Below are 21,964 nucleotides of genomic sequence, written 5' to 3' on the forward strand. Positions count from 1 at the left end.
GGCATCTGAACTGATATCACTTAAGCAGCTCTCAGATTTAACAGTGGACTGAATCAGGATTTCTAGGACTCTTTTTTTTTTTTTTGACAATGATGTCGTTTATTTAAAATGTTTACTCCAAGAAATATATATATATATATAAATAATAAGACAATTACAGCACTAAACCAGGCACCTTCGACCAAATCACAACCTCCTGTTTGATTCCCCTTCATGCTAAGCCTCTTTCAAATTCTTTTTCCTGAGCTGGAAGACCAGTTGGATGCCCACAGGGTCATCGCCAAGCACATTCCCAGCTGGGCAACTGTGTACCTTTCTCTAGGAGTGCACGACACCCTTCCCCCACAACTCCTTGTTTTAAAGGATTTAACCCATTAGGAAGCCCGTTTTTCAATCTAAGCCAGAAGGAGGTGCGGGACAAGGCAGTCTTCACTTTGAAGGTCCCTTTCCTGCTCCAGTCCCTGGGCTGGGGTTCTAGAAGAGGCTGGCTGCTGGGTTTACATGAGGCCACCGAAGATCTAAGTTCTAGGACTCTTTTTTTAATCCACAAGCAGACGACTTCATGAAAGCAGAGAATGCAGATCCAAGATCCAGTGGAACAAGAATTTATTTCACGGGACTGCATGAGGTGCTGTGGGAATTTCATCGTAGTTATTTCTTTAAACTCTTGTTAATGTTGTTTCAATGTTCTATTTTCAGGCTCTAAGAGGAAACCTTTTCTCTTCTTTGGCTCTCTGTAACCCACCACAATTTAGTGGACTCTGCTTTTATATACTGCAATACAGCATTTTAAAATGAGACTTGGCTCGGGCTGGTATGCAGGGGTACCTCATTGCGGTTTTAATTTGCATTTCCCTAATGGCTGTTGATGTTCATCATATTTTATGTGTTTGTTTGCCACTCATGTATCTTCTTCATCGAAGGGTTAGGAAGTAAGATTCTTTTTTTTTTTTTTTTTTTTTTTTTTGAGACAGAGTCTCGCTCTATTGCCTAGGCTGGAGCGCAGTGGTGTGATGTCGGCTCGCTGCAGCCTCCACCTCCCAGGCTCAAGTGATCCTCCTGTTTCAGCCTCCTGAGTAGCTGGGACTACAGGCACGAGCCACCACACCCGGCTAATTTTTTGTATTTTTAGTAGAGAGAGGATTTCGCCATGTTGGCCAGGCTGGTCTCGAACTCCTGACCTCGGGTTATCCACGCCTTGGACTCCCAAAGTGCTGGGATTACAGGCGTGAGCCACCGTGCACGGTCTAGGAAGTAAGATTCTGAAGGGCACTTTGATGCCATCTGTTCCAAGCTCCCCATTCTACAGATGGGGGACTTGAGATCCAAAATGAGATGTCTGGCCATTTTCCCACAGCCAACTGTGGTCTCTGAGTGGAAACCAAGGACAGATGTGGGGAGGACGGAGCACATTGAGCCAGGCCTCTGGGCAGTCTCTGGAGCCCCCGTCTCTTCGGCTTTTCTTCTGCCTCACTGTGGGATTGGTATGCGCAGGTCAGCTCAGCACAGCTGCTCCCTTGGCATACAGTTCGGAGGATTCACACCTGCTAAGCAGGAAAGAGTGTACCTAGTAGGCACCTTGTCTAAGGACTTCCAAACATGGAAGTACCTGAGTTCCTGTGAGCCCTGGGGCAGCTGCAGAACATACACCCAGAAGTAGAGGCAGCATCTTCTGATCCGGAGGTCAGAAGTCCAAACTGGATCTCACTTGGCTAAAGTCAAGGTCTTGGCAGGGCTGTGTTCCCTCCGGCGGCTCCAGAGGAGGATCTCTTTCCCTGCCTTTTCCAGCTTCTAGACACCACCTCTTCCATCTTCAAAGCCTGTTATGGCCGGTGGAGGATTTCTTCCATTGCGTCACTCTGACCCTGACAATTCTGCCTCCCTCCCTCACACAGAAGGGCCCCTGTGATTACATTGGCCCACCCAACAAGCCAGGATATCCCCCTATTTTATGGTCATCTGATTAGCAACCTTAATTCCCTTCTGCCACGTGAGATCACGTATTCACCATGCCCCAGGATTAGGACACGGACAGCTTTGGTGGGGATTATTCAGCCCTCCACAGCTTGCTTGGCCCCTGAGACTTGATTGTTCTGGAGAGGAGAGGGGTACTCGGTGAGGAGGAGCCCTGAAAGGGGCAGGTACCCCTAGGCGTGTGGGTTCAGTGGATGTAGGCGGAAAGAGCAATACATGAGTCAGCCACCCTTGTGGGCTTCTACTGGGGGAGCCGCCAAAACCTGTCTCACATGGTCAACGTCCTGTGGAGAAAAATATGGCCGGGGAGGTTGTAGAGTGTAGGGGGTGGTGGAAGGCTGCAGCCTAATCGAGTTTCAGTGAGAGAGGTGAGATTTGAGCCAAGCCTGGAAGGAGAAAAGGAGCCACACTGCAGGCTGGGAAAAGAGTAAAGTCCAAAGACCCAGCAGGCCTGCAGGGCCCTTTGTGAGCTGGTCCTGGCTACCCTTTGAGTTTTATTTCTTGCTTCTCCCTCCGAGCTTCCTCTCGGTTGAGTGGCTTGCAGTTCCCCGACATGAGCCAGGCTACCTCTGGCCTTGGTGCCACTGTTGATGCTATTTTTTTTTCCTGCTTGTATTTAGTCTGTTCTCACGCTGCTAGCAAAGACATACCTGAGAGACTGGGTAATTTATAAAGGAAAGAGATTTAATTGACTCACAGTTCATCATGGCTGGGGAGGCCTCAGGAAACTTAGAATCATGGCAGAAGGGGAAGCAAACGTGTCCTTCTTCACATGGCAGAATCAAGGAGAAGTGCTGAGCAAAAGGGGGAAAAGTCCCTTGTAAAATATCAGATCTTGGGAGAACTCACTATCGTCAGAACAGCATGAGGGTGACCGCTCCCATGATTCAATTACCTCCCATTGGGTCCCTCCCACGACACATGGGGATTATAGGAACTACAATTCAAGATGAGATTTGGGTGGCAACATTGCCAAACCATATCACTGCCTGAGATGGTTTTCTTTCCTTTTACCCCTTCTCCTGACCAAATCCTACATTACTTCCAGGTCTCTGCTTATTCCTCACCTCCTCCAGACTTCAGCCCAACTCCAAATCTAGGTTAGGGCTCTCTTCCTGGGCTTTCTTTGAACCCACTAGTATCATCACACTGAGTTTCTAGTTTCCTCTTCTCAGTCTTTAAGCTTCCAGCAGCCAGAGATTGTTGCATTCACTACTGTGTCCCTAGCATCTAGCCTGGGGCCTAGATGGTGGCAGATGTTCAATGAATATCTGAGGTGAATGAACACTCTCTACTATTTATTCAGCCCCTGTACTGAAAAGTATAGCCATTGTGAACACAAGTCATGGGATCAAACTGCTTCTGGTTGAATTCTGACTCTACCACTGACTTGCTGTGTTACTTTAGGTAAGTTGCTTTGCTGATCTGTGCCACTGTTTCTATAAAGAGGAGACAATAGTAGTACCTTTCCCACAGGACTGGTATGAGGATCAAGCTAGCTAACCCCAGGAATATGCTTAGGAGAGAACCCAACACAGGGTATGTGACCCCAAAACCTGTTTTAATGGTATCACCTTGTATTGGTCTTTTAATATTTTTTGTGTGTGCTTTTACCTGCTCAACTTTTAGCCACCAATTACCCTGAAACAAAACAAAACAGGGCATGAAGTCAAGGTCCAAATTACTTTGATCATCAGAAGAGGAGCCCTGTTCAGGGATTCCATGGTTCTCTGTGCTGGGCCATTTTCTATTTCCTGACCAGTTTTCCTGATACGACACTTGGAGACGCCGTCAGCCCACATATTCTTCTTGGCTTTAGCTAGGAACTACATCTAGCCACTATACCTTCAAAACAACAAGAGCCCCTGCCTATATGTGTGTGTGGCTCCTGACCCAAAGCCCACCCGAAAATGTGATGGCCACTCCCTCTCTGGTCTGTCTTCTCCATCAGATCTAGTCAGTGCAGTGCTCAGCACCCAGGCCACTTTAAGGAACACACAAAAATGTCCTAATTTCTTTTTAAAAGCTGAGGAAAGATGACATCTTAGGTTGAATAAAATGTTTTAGTAAAGAATATCAACATATTCGTCTTTATACCAATGCAGTCATACAGTATATGTTACAATACTTTTTATGGAGGAAGGTGTTCACCAAAGCAAAAGTGCCCAGGGCCCATAAGAGTGAAAACACAGCCCCGTTCCCTCTCTTTCTCTCTTCACCCTTACCGAGAACTAGAAGAAGGAGGGCTGAGAAGTTTCTAATTTGTTATGACTCCAACAGGATGCAAATATGCCTTGGGAAGAAGGGTTTCTTCTGGATGAAGTTCCAGTCTCACTCTATGTGTCACACCCAATCCCGTGCCCCTCCACATCCACCGTCAGTCCTGCGTGGTCTCCCAGACCCCTTGTTGGCTACTTGTGTACCTGTGCACGCGTTGACATATGCATCCCGGGCCCTCTTGCAGGTTCGTTTACATATATGCCCACGTGTTGACATATGCATCCTGTCCTTTCTTGCAGGTTCACTTACATACATGCCAACATGTTGACATAGGCATCCTGTCCCTTCCTGCAGGTTCACTAACATACATGTCCATGTGTTGACATATGCACCCCATCTTCCATATGCATCCAACATCCATTCCCCCAAGTTTTCAAGTTCTAACATGTTAATTCCTGTTGTCTTGCCCTTTCTTCCTTCAATCCTTTCCTACTGTCAGTGGGCCAAGAGTGAAGAAGACCTGGGCTCCAGTGCTTGAGCTAAACATGTGGCATTCTCTGTACAACTTTTTCCTTCTGGGTGGTCTTGTGATCTGGGGAAAGATACTTTCCCCAGAACTTTATGGCCTCGATTTTTTTCAGTTGTAAAATGGGGATTTGTTGGGTGACCACTGTTCCCTGCTGGGGACTGGATCACTCATCTACTCTTTGGAATTCCCATCCCCTGTCCCACATGTCTGATTCTAAGACCCCACCTGCTGGCCATGAGTGATTGGTCAGAGGTGAGCACGTGACCAAAGGTGGGTCAATTACAGCTCCTCCTCTGTGGCATTTTGAACTAGAACTAAGGGAAGAGAAACAGTCCTTTGCCAAATGTGTAGCTTGGAGCCAATGAATTCATGTGACAAATGTTTATTGAGCACCTACTGTGTGCTTGGCATCGTTCTAGATGGTGGGGATATAGCCAGCTAAGGTCATGTTTCCTGCCATATGGAAGACATCAGTCTGAGAAAATAAAGCCATCAGTTACAGCAAAGCAGAAATAAGAGAGAGAAGACTCCTGGCAGTATGTGTGTTCCCAGTTCAGGTTGTCCAGGAGGCCCTTCCAGACATATGAGATAGTCCAGCTTCTATCCACTAATTCTCTGTTTTGCCTGAGCCAGTTGTACCTGGATTTCTGTCACTTTCCAAAGACCTGACTACTGCAAAGGTAACACATTCTGACTGGCTCATGTCCTGAGGTTCTTGGAGCTGTTATTATTTTATCATTCCCTAAAGGGTTTCTCAAGTTAAGTTCAGACTCACACCCGCCCTCTTTCCCTGACGGTGGAGTCACTCATTCATTCATTTGTGCACTCTTGTGGCCATGCACTCCTCAAAAAACACAGCCCCCACCTCTAGGAGTTCCCATTATCCTTTTGGAGGACTTGGATAAGGAGATAAGCAGGCATTGAAATCTCAGCCCTCATACATCTCAGCAGTATCTGATACCTTTGATCACTTACCTCATTTTCAGACACCACTTTTCACTTGTCTTTCAGGAAACCATACCCTCCTGGTTTCTCTCTGCCTGCCTGGCCATGCCCTCTTCCCTTCCAGAGCTCTCACTATGGGAGGGCCCAGAGATCCTATCTCAGACCTCCTTTCTAGTATCTCCTGGGGGAATCTCATGCCATTCCCACCACCTTAAAACCCATCTTTGCACAGATGTTTTACAAATTCATATTTCTAGCCCCGACATCTTCCAGAACTTCAGGTTCACATATTCAGTGCCCACTGGTGTCTCTAGTTTCTGAGTGTGTTGGGTGTGTCCTTGCTGTACCTCTTCATCACTCCCCACCCTTCCCCGCTTGTTTTCTGCCCTTGAGTCTGGCCTGTGTGGATTCCATTAGTAGGCTCCTGGCCCTCTGGCTTCAGGCAATGTGGAACCCTAGAAGGAGATAGGAAGGAAGCAGGGAGGAGGGGGCATGTGTTTACTCCATAAGAGCTAATCTGGGCTTGGCTGTGTGCTTGAACAGAACATGTGACATTCCCTGCACAACTCTTCCTTTCTGGGTTCCTCTCATTCCTTTGGGCCTAAGTGTGGTAACAGCAACTTCCCTGTCACTAGTCCCTGGTTCACCACTATCCCTTATGAGTCCCTTGTATTTCACTCACATGCATATAAAAGATGTTTGTGAACAAATCCTCCTTGAATGATATGAATGGAAGGTGCTGTCTGTTTTCTATTGGGATCTATACTGAATTAGTAACTGGTACTGGAGATGGCCCTAGGAAACAAGATCTGGATATTCTGGGGTTGGGTTGATAAATTATTCAAGAAAGACAGGGATTGCCTCTTTGTCAGAGGGAAACAGAACATGGATTTTTTTCATCACAGGTGGTGGCATCACAAATCCTCAAATGATCACTGGTAGGGACAGGGACAATAGGTGGGTAGAGGATAAAGCACTGACCGAGGCTTCAGATGGTTGTGGTACTTAGTTCCTATGGCAAGCAAAAGGAATGTAAAGATTTTGGGGTCATCTGGATCATTCTTGTGGCTCTAGAGAGTACACATAAGGAAAAACATTTTTTGAAATAGGGTCTCACTCTGTCACCCAGGCTGAGTGCAATGGCGTGATCTTGGCTCACTGCAGCGCCTCGACCTCCCAGGTCAAGCAATCCTCCCACCCTCAACCTCCTGAGTAGCTGGGAGCACATGCGCATGCCATCATACCCAGCTAATTTTTTGTATATTTTGTAGAGATGGGGTTTCACTATGTTTCCCAGGCTGGTCTCAAACTCCTGAGCTCAAGCCATCTACCCACCTTGGCCTCCCAAAGTGCTGGGATTACCAAGATGTGAGACACCTTGGCCAACTGAGAATTTTTAAAACTACAAATATACAATTAAGAGCATACATGAAGATTAAGAAGACCTCTAGGATGGCCTGGAAGGAGTTCCTCGTCTCCTGTGGTCCAACGGCAGATATGGCTGAACTGAAAAGGGCTGCAAGTTTGCAGAGGCAAAGCTCCTGCCCCAAGGTAAGGGTGCCAGTGGGAGAAAGCATAGGGCCCTGAGACATGAGGGAGGCAAGTAAATTTGAGTCCCTAATTTCCCCCGACCCCATCCCCTAATGTCTTTGAGCCTTAGTTGCTTTATCTGAAAATAGTATCCGTCTGGTAGGATTGTTGTGAGATTAAATGAGGTAGTGTTGTTAAAATACATCTTGTAGACAGTCAATATGTGACAGCATGAAAAAAAATCTGTCATCTCTCTATTGTAGGATCTAAGAGCTCTGTGAACCCAAAGGCCAAGCTGGCCCTACACCAAGAGGCATGCGATCGGGTGTTGGGTAACTTGCACTTTGAGGAGGAGAAGTTAAGTTCTGGTGGTCTAGAGCTTCTGGCTGGAGGTCCTTCCTGCTTGGTGGAGATCACCTAGTCCCAGTGGTAGGGACCCCATTGGTATAAAGTGGATCCAATCTGCTGGATTCATACCCTGGCTCTGCCCCAACTGGCCAGGGCTTGTTACTAAACCTTTTTATTTATGTATTTATTTACTTATCTATTTTGTTTAAATTACTTTTTGAGACAGAGTCTCAGTCTGTTGCCCAGGCTGGAGTGCAGTGGTGCAGTCTTGGCTCACTGCAACCTCTGCCTCGCGAGTTCAAGCGATTCTCATGCCTCAGCCTCCCAAGTAGCTGGGATTGCAGGTGCGTGCTACCACACTTGGCTAATTTTTGCTTTTTTTTTTTTTTTTTTTGAGACGGAGTCTCACTCTGTCGCCCAGGCTGGAGTGCAGTGGTGCGATCTCAGCTCACTGCAAGCTCCGCCTCCCGGGTTCACGCCATTCTTCTGCCTCAGCCTCCCGAGTAGCTGGGACTACAGGCGCCTGCCACCACGCCTGGCTAATTTTTCGTATTTTTAGTAGAGACGGGGTTTCACTGTGTTAGCCAGGATGGTCTTGATCTCCTGACCTTTTGATCCGCCCACCTCAGCCTCCCAAGTGCTGGGATTACAGTTGTGAGCCACCGCACCCAGCCTAATTTTTGTATTTTTAATAGAGATGGCGATTCACCATGTTGGCCAAACTGGTCTTGAACTCTTGACCTCAGGTGAGCCACCCACCTTGGCCTCCCAAAGTGTTGGAATTACAGGCATGAACCACCATGCCAGGCCCAAAACCTTTTTAATCTTCAGTTTTCTTTCCTGGACAGTGGAGACAATCACAGCACCTCTCAAAGGATTAAGAAAGATGCTCCAGGTCAACTGTTGAGCACAATACTAATACTACCCTTAGTAAGACTTCATTGAACTTGTCAGCTATGTTATAATCTCAGAGATATAGAAAGAAACATGAAACTAAGAAGTGACTCAGGTTGGTGAAGAGATAGGCAATGAATGGTGAGTGAAAGCCATAGAGTCTTGGGGGTCCTATGCCCCACTTGGGTGGGTCCCATTACCCTCCTCCATCCACGTGAGAATAGGCCCTCCCTTTGTCAGGCAGAGCTGCTAACTGTAGAGAGAAGTTGACCACTAGACAAGATTGGGTAAGTTTCCACAGCAGGACCTTTCCATTTTATTGTCTGTAAACTCTTCTTTGGTAAACAAGAAACCCAAAGAGAAAAGGAGCACGCCGAGTAAAGAAGGCAAGGAAAGGGCCGGTGCCTTCCACACACAGGAGTTCTGAGAGGACAGCTACACCATTGGCAAGGTGGTGGATGGAACCTGGAAGTTTGGGGTGGGTGGTGGCATGGGGGACCGGCAGAGGGGAGCGAGAGGGAAGAGTCCACTCTGTTGGACATAGAAGCCTAAATCATACAGCGAGGGAGCTCATGCATCACAGCGAAGAGAATTAGGGACCCTCCACCCATGCCCCCATCACCTTCCATGTGTGTGATCCACTGAGCATAGACTGCCTGGGCAAGGGTGGGTGCAGGGGGCTCAGGACGGCCCCCCAGCGGCCCATCCTCCATCTCTCGTTTCCTGCTCTACAGGCAGGTGTGTGCAGGCTGCAGGGGTGGGGGCGGGGCGCTCACGGTCTCTGGGTCTGGGTAGACGCATCAGGGCAGCAGGAGCAGGGTTTGGGGGAGGTGGAGAAGCAGCCCCCGTCCCCACTTTACATGGGGGGCTCGCTGCAGAGCACAATCTCCAGGTCCTTGCGGTAGAGCTTCCCTGCCTCTGCCAAGGACATGACGCTCTTTCTGTAGTTGGTGAGCTGTTGAATATTCATTTCCTAGGAAATACAGGGAGAGGGTAAGAGCAGGTTCAGGGGATGGTCCCGACGCAAGGAGCCCACGTCCACATTCACAAACACAAACACCCACACCTTTCTCTCATCTCATCCCAGGATAAGTGGCTTAGACGAATGCAAAGCACGGATTTTGGAGTCAGACAGACGGAGGTTAAAGCCTCTCTTTCACTTACTGGCTGCATTGCTTTGGGGAAGGTAGTCAACCTTCCTGAGACTCAGCTGCCTCACCTGTAAAATGGGTACACTAAAAGTTCATGCCTCATGGAGGTGTTGCGATGATTACGTGAGGGAATGAATATAAGCCACATCAGCAAGCACTTGAAAAATAAAAGGTAGCTATTGTGACAGTCATGATCTATGTATGACTTGTATATATTTCCTCGACCTCACTGGGCCTCCGTTAACTCAAGGCCAAACTGGCTCCCTGCAGGTGATGAAGAGAATGCCAGGAAAGCTCCCTGGTCTTGCCTTCCAGCCTCCTGGACCACTCTTTCCTAAGTCTCATCTATTTAAGCAAGGAATTTTTTTAATTTTTTTTATTTTTTTTATTTTGAGGCGGAGTCTTGCTCTGTGGCCTAGACGGGAGTGAAGTGACACGATCTCGGCTCACTGCAACCTCTGCCTCCCGGGTTCAAGCGATTCTCCTGCCTCAGCCTCCTAAGTAGCTGGGATTACAGGTGTGAGCCACCGCACCTGGCCCCTATTTAAGCAAGGAAGTCTGCTTTTTTTTTTTTTTTTTTGAGATGGAGTCTTGCTCTGTGGCCCAAGCTGGAGGGAAGTGACGTGATCTTGGCTCACTGCAACCTCTGCCTCCCGGGTTCAAGCTATTCTCATGCCTTAGCCTCCCGAATAGCTGGGCTGGGATTACAGGCACCTGTCACTATGCCCAGCTAATGTTTGCACTTTTTTTTTTTTTTTTTTTTTTTTTTTTAGTAGAGACGGGGGTTTCACCATGTTGGCCAGGCTGGTTTCGAACTCCTGACCTCAGGTGATCTGCCCGCCTCCACCTCCCAAAGTGCTGTGATTACAGGTGTGAACCACTGCACCCAGCCCCTATTTAAGCAAGGAATTCTAAATCCCAGCTTCTCCAGCAATAAAGCTCGCCAGCCTACTTGTTGTTCACTGGCTTCTTGTGTTCAGGGGCCACTGAGACAGGTGAGCCATGAACATATGCCCATTGTCTCATATAAATGGAGACCCATATTAAATACCAACACCTGATATGCCTGATGTTAAATACATGCTTTACAATGATTGCTTCGGATACAAATAACCAATGGGTCTGAAATATAGCAAGGTCATCATCAACACTGGAAAATCACTTAAACAACCTTTTCTTTCTTTCCTTCTCCCCCACTCCATCCCTCTTTTTTCTTTTTCTTTCTTTTTTTTTTTGAGACAAGGTCTTGCTCTTGTCACCCAGGCTGGAATGCAATGGCGTGATCACAGCTCACTGCACCCTTGATCTCCTGGGCTCAAGCGATCCTTTTGCCTCAGCCTCCCAAGTAGCTAGGACTATAGGTGGGCGCCACTACATCCAGTTATTCTTACTTTTATTCTTTTGTATTGAAAATGTTAGCAGATACTTAAAATTTTTTTCCCTCCTAGGCTGATGGGTCATTATCTCCATTCTGCTAATAAGAAAACTGAGGTACAGTCATGCTCATGAATATCTGTAATCTAATCATGAATATCTGTAATCCAAGCATGAGCCCTGAAGTCTAATGATTTCACTGGTGCACTATTCTGTCACCTCTTTCTCAGGGCTCAAGGGCCAGTCTTTTTTTCCCATTGTGCCGGGGCTTCTCTTTTTATGCCATTAATTTCTGGTTTGGTGCCATGAAAACCCAAGGGCACTTTGCAAGCATGTCTAGCTTTGAGAGGCACCTTCCCTAAGTTGTGATGTTCTTGGAAATGTCACATAACACTGGCGTGCACCTGAGATATCTGCCACTTAATCAGAAGCCAAGGAAGGGACCTCATCTATCAACCCCAAGCTTGGGACAACTTCCACAGTGAACTGTGGCAGCGAGAGACTTAGCAGCATGGGGGAGGGGCTGCTTACTTCCTATAAGTTTCACTTAAAACTGGGGAAGGCTCTAGCGAGTTGCCATGGCCTTGGGAGTGCTAAGAAATACTGAAGTTCAATCCCATCAGCCTGTCCCCTCGAGGAGCCTCAAACATTAATCTGCTCAGAAACCTTATCACACTCCATGCAGGCACCATCCAAATGGAATGCGTGCATCTATGTGGGTTTACAAAAAAAAAAAAAAAAAATGGCCCTTCCGTTCCAGCATAGGTGCTGTGATTTAGAGTCACGCGGCTCTCCCTTTCTACTCATTCACTCTCTCAATCCTCAGGCGCCAAATCTGAAACTTGGTCCAGGTGGAAGGCTCTCAGGTAAACAGCTTTGTTAATATTCTTGCTCTCTGACCTTCAGAGTGGCTTCTGAATCCCAACAGCAGAATCTTTACTTTTGTTTCCATACTTGGAGTCAAGCTGTGCAGCACCACAAGCTGTCCTTTGTGTGAACCAAGGAAGAGCTTAGTGAGTTGATGACCAGGAAATTCAGGTCACTCTGAGATTTAATGCATGTCTTCAGGGTTTATCCACCTCAGGTATAAGACAGAGTCTCATGAAGACAAACTATGCCTCATTCATACAATTACACGTAAAGGTATTTTCCACTATGGTGCCCAACATTCCTTGGATACATACGGGCACATACATAATTTTCTCCTAGAATTTAGTGCCAAGAAAAAAGTTCAAACACCTGGTGAGTACTTCCTTCTTCCCAGGAAGTATTTGCTTCCTTATCATTTATTTTCTGCCTCTTTCAAGAGTAATTGTAGGTAACATTTAAATAAAAAAGATGAAATAAATGAAGGATGATATTTAAGATAAAGAGATCAGAAAGCACTTGGAAAGGGAGATGAATAGAGACTGCAGATAATTTTTTCCTGAAATTGAGCATTAAATTTAGCTCTTGCTTGTCAGGCAAGGCGGTGAGATAACTCAAGGAATTGTAGAGCTTTCATTGTCTAATTAAAGAAAGCAGCAAAACCAGTTGCTCAGAGAAAGACATTTTCCAGGCGGTGAACAAAGACAGCTGCAAAGGTTTGGCTCCTGGCTGCCGTTCCACCTGACTCCTCCACCCAGTGCACCAAACTGAGCCCATGGGAGGGTCTCCCAGGGTATTCCCAGGAGGCAACATCAGGCAAAATAATGGAGTTCACTTCTTTGCCTTTTCTTTGAGAGGAACAAACTCTTCAGTGGCTCCTTTTAACCCCTCCCCCAGCTCCCGATTCTGCAGTTCATCAATCCAGAATAGCCCTTCACCTCTCACTGGCCTCTGTCCTCCAAAATCTCTCTTTGTGTGGAAAGTGTTTTTTTGGTTGGCAATTTGGCTAACACTTTCACACGTCAACACTGTCATGGCCTCACAGCAGCATCCCCCACAACAGCCAGCAGATGGGTGCAACCCAAGCGTCCACAGAAGAGAATGGGTAAACAAAATGTGGTATATTTATACGATGCAGCATTATTCAGCTTTAAAAAGGAAGGGAATTCTGACACATGCCACAACATGGATAAGCTTGCAAGGACATTATGCAAAGTGAAATAAGCCAGGCACAGAAAGATTATACTATTTTCTTTACATGAGGTACCTAGAGCAGTCAAATTTACAGAGGCAGAAAGTAGAGTGGTTGGCAGGAGATGGGGGACAGGGGAATGGAGAGTTATTTTTTAATGGGTACAGGTTTTGGCGCTGCAGGATGAGAAGGTGGCCACGCATGTGCAATATTATGAATATGTTCAATGCCACTGGACTGTACACTAAAAATGTGAAGATGGTAAGCTTTCTGTCCTGTGTTTTTTGCCACAATTAAATTTTAAAAAGAAACATCAATTAATCAACCAACCAACCAGAAATCAAAAAACCAAAAGCAAACCCACAAAATGTCTATTGCCTTGCTGTGGCAGATCAGAGGGGAGTAGAGAGCAGGACCAGGCACCTCTCCCCTCCTCTCCCGCAGAAGCCTCTCCCGTGCCCTGGGGACAGTGGCCGGGCCTCAGGCTTGGCTGCTCACCTTTTTGTTTTTCTCGTACAGATCCTTCAAAAGGGCATCCAGCTCATGCTCGTCAATGTAGCCGCTTCCATCCTGGGGATGGGAGCAGAGTCAACCCAGAGCTCTAAAGCCTGGGCCCCTGCTGTCCCGACCCATTCCAGGGATGTCTAAGAGTCTAGCCTCTCCATTACTCTGTGCAAAAGGGGGTGTTCAGATCGTGTAATGACAAAATAATGTGTCCCTTCTGCCTTAACCAGTCATGGCAGGAAGGTGGCAGTGGGTGCAAGCTTTGGGTAGCCTTTCATTGTGGTGCTTTTCATGTGCGTTGAAAATGTAAGTGAGGTTCAAGAAGCATTTGGTTAACTCCCTGAGTCTGGGGGCTATTTAAAGTTTACCTCCAACACTTTGGTTATGAAGAAGACCATCTGAGTCATGTGGGCAGGGGACAGCCCAGGGAGGGGTGGGTATGGAGGTCATCTAACTTCCAACTTCCCAGAGAAAGACTTGGCCCTGGGCAGAATTGTGATCTGGCACCAGGGCAGTTCTGAGTGTCTCTTCCCTTTGGCTCCCTACAGCGTGGTCACACCCTAGTTCTAAGCATAGTCCTCCCCCAACGATTCTCGGCTGCACTCTGCAGAAACCAACCCCTTGGGCTCCATAGGCCACTGGTGGAGAATGACATTTGCCTTCTCATACAGCAGAAGATGCGGCAGGAAGAAACCACACGGCCCAGGCCACCCCTGGAAAGCTGTCTCTTCCCAGGGATGAAGCTGAGCCCTTCTGGACGGGCTGATGGGCTTCTGATTTTCCCTGCCATGCCAACTCCCTCTCTTACCTTGTCGTAAAATGTGAAGATCGCGTTAAACTCCTCTGAGGTCAGCTTCATGCCCTGCAAGAACCAGGGTATTAAAGACAGAAGCAGAAGCGCAGTGGTGTGTGTGTGGGTGTGCGTTTGTGTGTGTGTGTTTATGTGTGTGGTGTGTGTGTGGTGTTTGTGGTGTGTGTGTGGTATGTGTATATGTGTGATGTGTGGTGTGTGATGTGTGTATGTGGTGTCTATGATTGTGTGGTGTGTGTCTGTGGTGAATGGTGTGTATGTATGGTGTGTGTGTGGTCTGTGTGTGTGCTGGTGTGTGTGTGGTGTGTATGGTATGTGTGGTGTGTGGTGTGTGTGGTGTTTGTGTTGTGTGGTGTGTATGGTGTGTGTAGGGTTATATGTGTTGTGTGTTGTGTATATGTGTGGTGTGTTTGGTATGGTGTGTGTGGGTGGTATGTGTTTGGTGTGGTGTGATGTGTGTGTAGTGTGGTGTGTGTGTGGTTATGCGTTGTGTGTATGTGTGGTGTGTGTGTGATATGTGTGATGTGTGGTGTGTGTGTGATGTGTGTGGTGTGGTCTGCGTGTGGTATTTGTGTGGTGTGTGGGCATGTGGTGTGTGTGGCATGTGTGTTGTGTGTGTCATGTGTGTGGTATGTGTGATGTGTGGTGTGCATATGTGTGGTGTGGTGTGTGTGCGGTGTGTGTGGTGTGTTGTGTGTTGTGTGTTCTGTGTGTGGTATGTGTGGTGAGTGGTATGTATGATGTGTGGTGAGTGGTATGTATGATGTGTGGTGTGTGGGGTATGATGTGTGTGTGATGTGTGTATGATGTGTGTGTGGTGTCTGTGTGTGGTATTTGTGTGTTGTGTGTGTGTTGTGTGGTCTGTGTGGTGTGTGGTCTGTGTGTATGTGTTGTGTGTGGGTGTAGGGTGTGTGTCATGGTGTGTGTGTCCTGTGTGTATGTGATATGTGTATGTGGTGTGCATTGTGTGTGTGTTGTGTGTAGGGTGTTTGTGTGTGTTGTGTGGTATGTGTGTTTGTAATGTGTGTGGTGTGTATGTGGTGTGTGGCCTCTGGTGTGTGCATGAGGTGTTTGTGTATGTGTGTGGTGTGTGTGTGATGTGTATGTGTGTGTGGTCTGTGTGTTGTGTGGTCTGTGTGTTGTGTATGTGTGGTACATGGTCTGTGTGTGTGGTGTGTGTGTGGTGTGTGTGTTGTGTGTGTGGTGTGTATGTGGTGTGTGTGGTGTGTGGTCTGTGTGTTTGTGTGTTGTGTGTGTGGTGTGTGTGTTGTGTGTGTGGTGTGTATGTGGTGTGTGTGGTGTGTGGTCTGTGTGTGTTGTGTGTGTGGTATGTGGTGTGTGTGGTGTGTGGTGTCTGTGTGGTGTGTGCGTGGGGTGTCTGTATACGTGTGTGGTGTGTGGTCTGTGTGTGTGGTATATGGTCTGTGTGTGTGGTGTGTGGTCTTTGGTGTGTGATCTGTGTATGTGTGGTGTGTGCATGTGTGATGTGTGTGTGTGTGGTGTGTGGTCTGTGGTGTGTGTGATGTCTCTGTGTATGTGTGTGGGGTGTGTGTGTGATATGTAGTGTGTGTGGTCTGCGTGTGTTGTGTATGTGGTGTGTGTGGTCTGTGTGTGTTTTGTGTGTGTGATCTGTGTGTGTTGTGTGTGTGGTGTGTTTTGTGTGTGTGTGGTGTGTGTGGGTGTGTGTAGTGGTGCGTTGGGGGAAGGAGGGTACAGGGCCAGGCTCAGAGGGATGAGGGAAGGGGGAAGGAAGGAAAGCGAAGTTTTACCTGAAATTTCAGCAGGAAGTTTTCCTGGACAGGCAAGAGTCTGGGGAGAAAATGTTAGAGCAGAGATGAGGAGACTGCACAGGCAAGGGCAAGCGGGAGAGGGGAAGGCAGAGGCGGTGCCTGCAGTTACAGAAATGATTTCCGAGCACTTCACACATAATAAGGAATCAGTGGGAAGTTCAAAAATGAGGGAGACAGACAAGGTGAGGTGTTGACGGTCACAATTCTATCTTGCTTTGTCTTGAGCTTCTTGACACCCGCACCTGTCACTTTCCCACCAATGGATCTCAGAGACAGATAACACAGGAATGACCTGTGGGAGCCAGTATCAGTGACCCCGGGGGTGAGGTGCTTACCGGGACATCTCTGAGAGGCCCAATTTGCCATCCCCGTTCAAGTCAAACATCCGTAGCTGTTGGGGACAGAAAGAGGTGCCTGGGTTATTTGCTGTGAATTTCTCTGACCTGACATCCCCTTTTACTGGAGAGGATGGGAAGGAGGACAGGTGACACGTGCTCATGCTTCCTCTGAGGTCCGTAGGGGCCAAGAACCAACATGGCCTAAATCAGTCACGGGGGTCCCCTGGGTGGACCACAGGGACTCGTTCATTGCTCATCTCTCCCCTCCTCAGGGACAGGGGCAGCTGGGGCACAGCAGGCCGGCACTAAAGGCCCACTCTCTCCAAGATCATCCTCTCCTAGAGCTGCAGAGGTTGCCATGGAGACAGACAATCACATTGGCCCACGAGTCAGCTCACCCCCAGGACTTCAAAGGGTATGTGAAGCCACGAAGTAGCATCCCTTTTTGCCAGCTGCCACTGTGAGTCACTTCCCCTGGGCCTGAAGAATCAGCAAACAAGAGACCCTGCACACCAGAGCCCCAGTGGCTTGGGGCGCAAGTCCTGCACCCTGGGGGAGAGGGACACTTCTGTTCACTCACTATGGTTTGGGTGTATTCCTGGAGCTTGGGCTCATCGTACGGCCGGTTCGCCTTCTTCAGCAGGTCTGACAGGAATCCCTGCAACACAAAAGGCCTCTTTAGTACTCCTGACTCGTGCATTCGGTCCCTCATTCATTTCCTTACTTGCTCATTCAGACAGTCTCTCAATGTGTGTGTGTGTGTTTTTCAGGTCTACCAGTTCTATGACTCAGGGCCCTCATAATTCCTAACTCTTGGGGAGTGACTTTAAAGGCTGTACTAGCTGGTGGTGCAACCCTGCCTCACAGAATAGGTGCTAGAGATTGGCTCTGCCTCCTGGGAGCCCAGTATACGGAGCTAAGCAGTGCCTGGGGAATCACTGGGTGATAGCCAGAGGAATTTGGAGGCGGACCTAGGAGCCAGAGGCCAATCTTCTGGAATTGCCTGGAGGACGCCTGTCCCGAGCATGGAGGTGCAGAAGAGCTGGGTTTCATTGAAATCTATAGCCTGGCAGCTCTATGTTACTGATTTCCCCTGACTTCTCTAAACAAGTCCAACAATTCAGTGCCAGGTCTGAGTATTCCTAAGCAGCCCGCAAACTCATGCCCCTCATCCAACATCTCCTCCCTCCCCAGGCACCTTAAGCCTACCGCCACTCTGGCCTCACACCCTCCCCAAGGCCCATCCTACCTTGAGCTCATTGGCTTCGATGTAGCCACTCCTGTCTGTGTCGTACTTCCGCCAAGCCTGCAACAACGGGAATGTCAACCTCTTTGCAAAGACGTATCAAAATCTACCCACCTCCCTTCCATTCCCCTTTAATGGGCCACCCAGGGTCTTGATCTTCAAGAATATCGGAATGGGATGGAGACATGGAGATGATGTAGCCCAGACCCTTCAAGGTCACAGAGAAGGAAATGAAGGGAAGTATCTCGACGGTGATCTCATGAGCGCCTGGGCCAGAACCACGCAGCTAAGCTGTTTCCAAATTCTTGACCATAGAAAGTGGGATGTAATCAATGTTTGTTGCTTCAGGCTGCTAAGTTTTAGGGGCAGTTTATTATACAGCAATAAGTAACTCATCCAATGGTCCTGTATACAACTGCTCTGACTTCCCTGCCTTTTACCACATCATCTGGTGGAGAAGAGAGAAAGCCACAGGAGGGGCAGTGGTGCAGGGGAGGGGACTGCCCACATCTCGGCAAAGATGCCCGGAGAACCATGTTCCGCTATATCTTTGCTCTATTTGGCACCACATAGTTCTAAGTTTTTTTTCTTTTTTCTTTCTTTCCTTCCTTCCTTCCTTCTTTCCTTCCTTCCTTTTTCTTTCTTCCTTTCTTCCCTTCCTTCCTCTCTCTTTCTTTTTTCTTTCTTCCTCCCCCTCCCCCTCTCCTCCTCCTCCTGCTCCTCCTCCTCCTTCTTTTTTGAGACAGGGTCTCACTCTGTCACCCAGGCTGTGGTGCAGTGGCGTCCAAAGCTTACTGTAGCCTCTACCTCCCAAGCTCAAGTGATCCTCCCAGCTTAACCTCCCAAGTGCCTTGGACTACAGGCGTGCACCACCACACGCAACTAATTTTTTATTTTTTTGTAGAGATGGGGTCTCACTATGTTGCCCAGACTGATCTCCAAACTCCTGAGTTCAAGTGATCCTCCTACCTCAGCCTCCCATAGCGCTGGGATTACAGGCATGAGCCACCATGCCTGGCTCCTAGATTTTCTTTCAAGTTTTGTTCTCCTGACTTTTCTTCGCTTCTCCCCCAGCTCCAAACTACACACCTGAAGACCAGCAACACTTGATTTTCTGGGAGCCAGCAACCACTAATCCTTTTCCTACAGCTTATCCCCTGCCTCCCCCACTTCTCCACTGCATGTGCCCCTTTATTGTCAGGAGTGTTACAGTTTATGGACATTTAGAGTTTAGTTATATTTTACGGAAAATGTCTCTTCTTAAACACCAGCAAACAATGTTATGTAATTTTCATGGTGACAGGGCTCAGAAATTTTGGTCCTGATTTTTTTTTTTTTTTTGTTACAAGACAGGAGCAAATCCCAAGAAAAGGGTAGATTTGTACTATATGCAACTCAGGTCGATGGTATTTGATTACAAGAGTGTCTTTTCTCTGCAGAAAAATGCCTTAGACTCTTTGAAATACTCCTTCCCATAGCCAGAAAGTCTGCCCTTGAAAAGGCACTAAAATATATGTGAGGATTTCCAAATATGACTTCACCAACAACTCGCAGGCACTTAGTGCATTACAGTTTAGTTTGTCTAAGTTGAGTCTTTACTGAGAAGAGGAAGACACCCCCTCCAAGTTGCCTAAAAGGGCAATAACCTGAAGGAACCCCAGTCCCTGCACAGAGCAAAGCACCAGCGGCTGCTTTCCCAAGCCATCTTGCCAGCGGGTCCACTTCCGACCATGCACCCCCCCCAGGATGCCAGCTCTGGGCTCCCCCACGTGCCTCCTCTCCCCATGCAGCACTTGTGCTCATCATCATCAGTGCATCCTTTCTCTTCTCATCCAAGGAAAAGAGTTCAAGAGACCTGGGCTTTGTGAAATCTCAAAGAAATCCCGAGGCATCACTAAAATTAGGAGTTGTTGTGCTGAGTGCTGGGATGGGAGCTACCTGAGAGCACAAGCCTTTCAGGGCTACTGAGGGACCATTTCAGGCTTCTGGCTGGTAAAAATGGAACAAATGGAACAGACCCCAGGAGGGGACAGTGGGACAGTACTGTGGGAGGGGGGGGTCCCAGAAACCTTGGCGGGCATGTCTCCTCTGCAGTTATGCTGGGACTTAGAAGGACAAATACATGTAAGAATATGAAATCCTGAGGCTGGGCATGGTGGCTCATGCCTGTAATCCCAGCACTTTGGGAGGCCAAGGTGGGCAGACCACCTGAGGTCGGGAGTTTGAGACCAGCCTGACCAGCATGGAGAAACCCCGTCTCTATTAAAAGTACAAAATTCACCGGAAGTGGTGGTGCCTGCCTGTAATCCGAGCTCGGCGGGAGGCTGAGGCAGGAGAATCGCTTGAACCCGGGAGGCGGAGGTTGCAGTGAGCTGAGATCGCGCCATTGCACTCCAGCCTGGGCAACGAGCGAAACTCCGTCTCAAAAAAAAAAAAAAAAAAAAAAGAAAAAGAAAGAAGGAAGGAAAGAAGAAAGAAAAGAAAGAAATCTGTCAGCTGCACAGAGAGAAGCCACTGAAGATTTTGAGAAAGAGAAAAGGGTCCGGGGAGATGCTTTTAGCTCCTCTGTAAGCATCCCTGCCCCCCTACAAGCTGCCACCATCCCTGTTTCCAGACCAGAGGTGGAATAGAGGCCAATTTTTGGCTGTCTCTCTATCAGGAAAGGAGTCAGGCATGATGCTCCCTTTTCTATAGTTGGAAAACTTGATACAAAAGCAACACCCTGACAAGTTATAAGGATACGCAGAACTTTTTTTCTCCCAGGCAGGCTAGAGAAGGACTAAGAACAGAAGCTAGAATGTCAATTATCAGCTTGTGGAATCTTGCCATCTTGAAAAAAACTGGAGAAAAATCTTTTAAGGCACCATAAAATTAAATCCATCTCTGATGCTCCGGCAAGCTGTCACTTAAAAAATGACTGTTCCACCCTGAGAACTGGTTCTTTCTCACTGACTGTCTGCCCAGGAGGGGAGCTTGCTGCCACACAGGCTTCTGGGCCAGCTCTCCAGTTGTTACAGGCAGTGGATCACAGAGAGGGGATTACCGGTGGCTGGAAATGGATTTAACCCCAATGAATGGCAAAGAGAGTCACGTCGAAGGCCAGTTATTATTTATCAGAGCAGGCAGTTCGTGAGGTGGGTATGGGTTGAATTTCACTCTGAGGGATGCATATGCTGAATGGTTAGAGTGTGGAGTCCCAGAAAGAGAGCAAGAAATAATTGGTAGTTTGCTGGACATCAGGATTAGTAATATATTTGGTTGAACCACATAGAATTTCCACTTTTTGTAAGTAAAAAATCGTTAAATATCAGCAATTTCATATGGTTCAATTTATCAGATGAATATTACTCAAGAGACATGAATTTGAACATCATATTTTACATGAAGATCTCAAGGAAATTATATTGCCAAGAGGGGAATGCTAATTTTATTTATTTATTTATTTATTTATTTATTTATTTATTTATTTATTTGACAGAGTCTTTGTCGCCCAGGCTGGAGTGCAGTGGCACGATCTTGGCTCACTGCAACCTCTGCTTGCCTGGTTCAAGCGATTCTCCTGCCTCAACCTCCTGAGTAGCTGGGATTACAGGCATGCACCACCATGCCCAGCTAATTTTTGCATCTGTAGTAAAGATGGGGTTTTTCCATGTTGCCCAGGCTGGCCTCGAACTCCTGACCTCAAGTGATCCACCTGCCTTGGCCTCCCAAAGTGCTGGGATTACAGGCATAAGGCACAGTGACCAGCCGGGAATGCTAATTTTAAAAAGGAAAACCGAAACCTTATCATAGTCAAAGATGAAACGTGGAAGATACCAAAAACTGGAATCCTCACTGGACTTTTGTAGCTATAGAATCGTACATAAGTCCATCCTTCTCTAGCCTGCTTCTTGGAACTCTGACTTCGAGAGACACAACATTATTATTGAGTGGCATGAGATCCTGGAGCCAAACTGAGTGGCACAGTTTTCTTTATTGCTTGATTTCTCAGAGCCTGTGATATGCAAATGACCACAACAAATCCCGAAATGAGAGATGCATGTACACAGTGTTTCCCAAGCGTACTTGACCCAAGCTTACTTCTCATCTTATTCCCTACATTTTAATGTGCATACACATCATCTGGGGATCTTGTTAAAATGGAGCTTCTGAGTCACTGGATCAGGGAGTCTGTCTACCTTTTTTTTGTTTTTGTTTTTAATTTGAGATAGGGTCTTGCTCTGTGGCCCGGCCTGGAGGGCAGTGGTGTGA

At 47.6% G+C, this 21,964-nt stretch overlaps 1 protein-coding gene across 1 annotated transcript in view; it reads right to left on the minus strand.

Annotated features, from left to right (window-relative positions):
* Nucleotides 1-8,728: 8,728 nt before the first annotated feature.
* CALB2 (calbindin 2) overlaps nucleotides 8,729-21,964 on the minus strand; it is a 33,063-nt gene continuing 19,827 nt past the window's right edge. The window contains exons 5-11 of the mRNA XM_016930126.3: nucleotides 17,717-17,773; nucleotides 17,048-17,125; nucleotides 16,465-16,520; nucleotides 16,109-16,148; nucleotides 14,337-14,390; nucleotides 13,523-13,594; nucleotides 8,729-9,413 (exon numbers count right to left, since the gene is read on the minus strand). Of these exons, the coding sequence (XP_016785615.1) occupies nucleotides 9,297-9,413; nucleotides 13,523-13,594; nucleotides 14,337-14,390; nucleotides 16,109-16,148; nucleotides 16,465-16,520; nucleotides 17,048-17,125; nucleotides 17,717-17,773 (474 nt within the window). The 3' untranslated portion in view covers nucleotides 8,729-9,296. The remainder of the gene's footprint in view (nucleotides 9,414-13,522; nucleotides 13,595-14,336; nucleotides 14,391-16,108; nucleotides 16,149-16,464; nucleotides 16,521-17,047; nucleotides 17,126-17,716; nucleotides 17,774-21,964) is intronic.

Source organism: Pan troglodytes, chromosome 18 (assembly GCF_028858775.2).
Source record: "Pan troglodytes isolate AG18354 chromosome 18, NHGRI_mPanTro3-v2.0_pri, whole genome shotgun sequence".
Classification (NCBI taxonomy): domain Eukaryota; kingdom Metazoa; phylum Chordata; class Mammalia; order Primates; family Hominidae; genus Pan; species Pan troglodytes.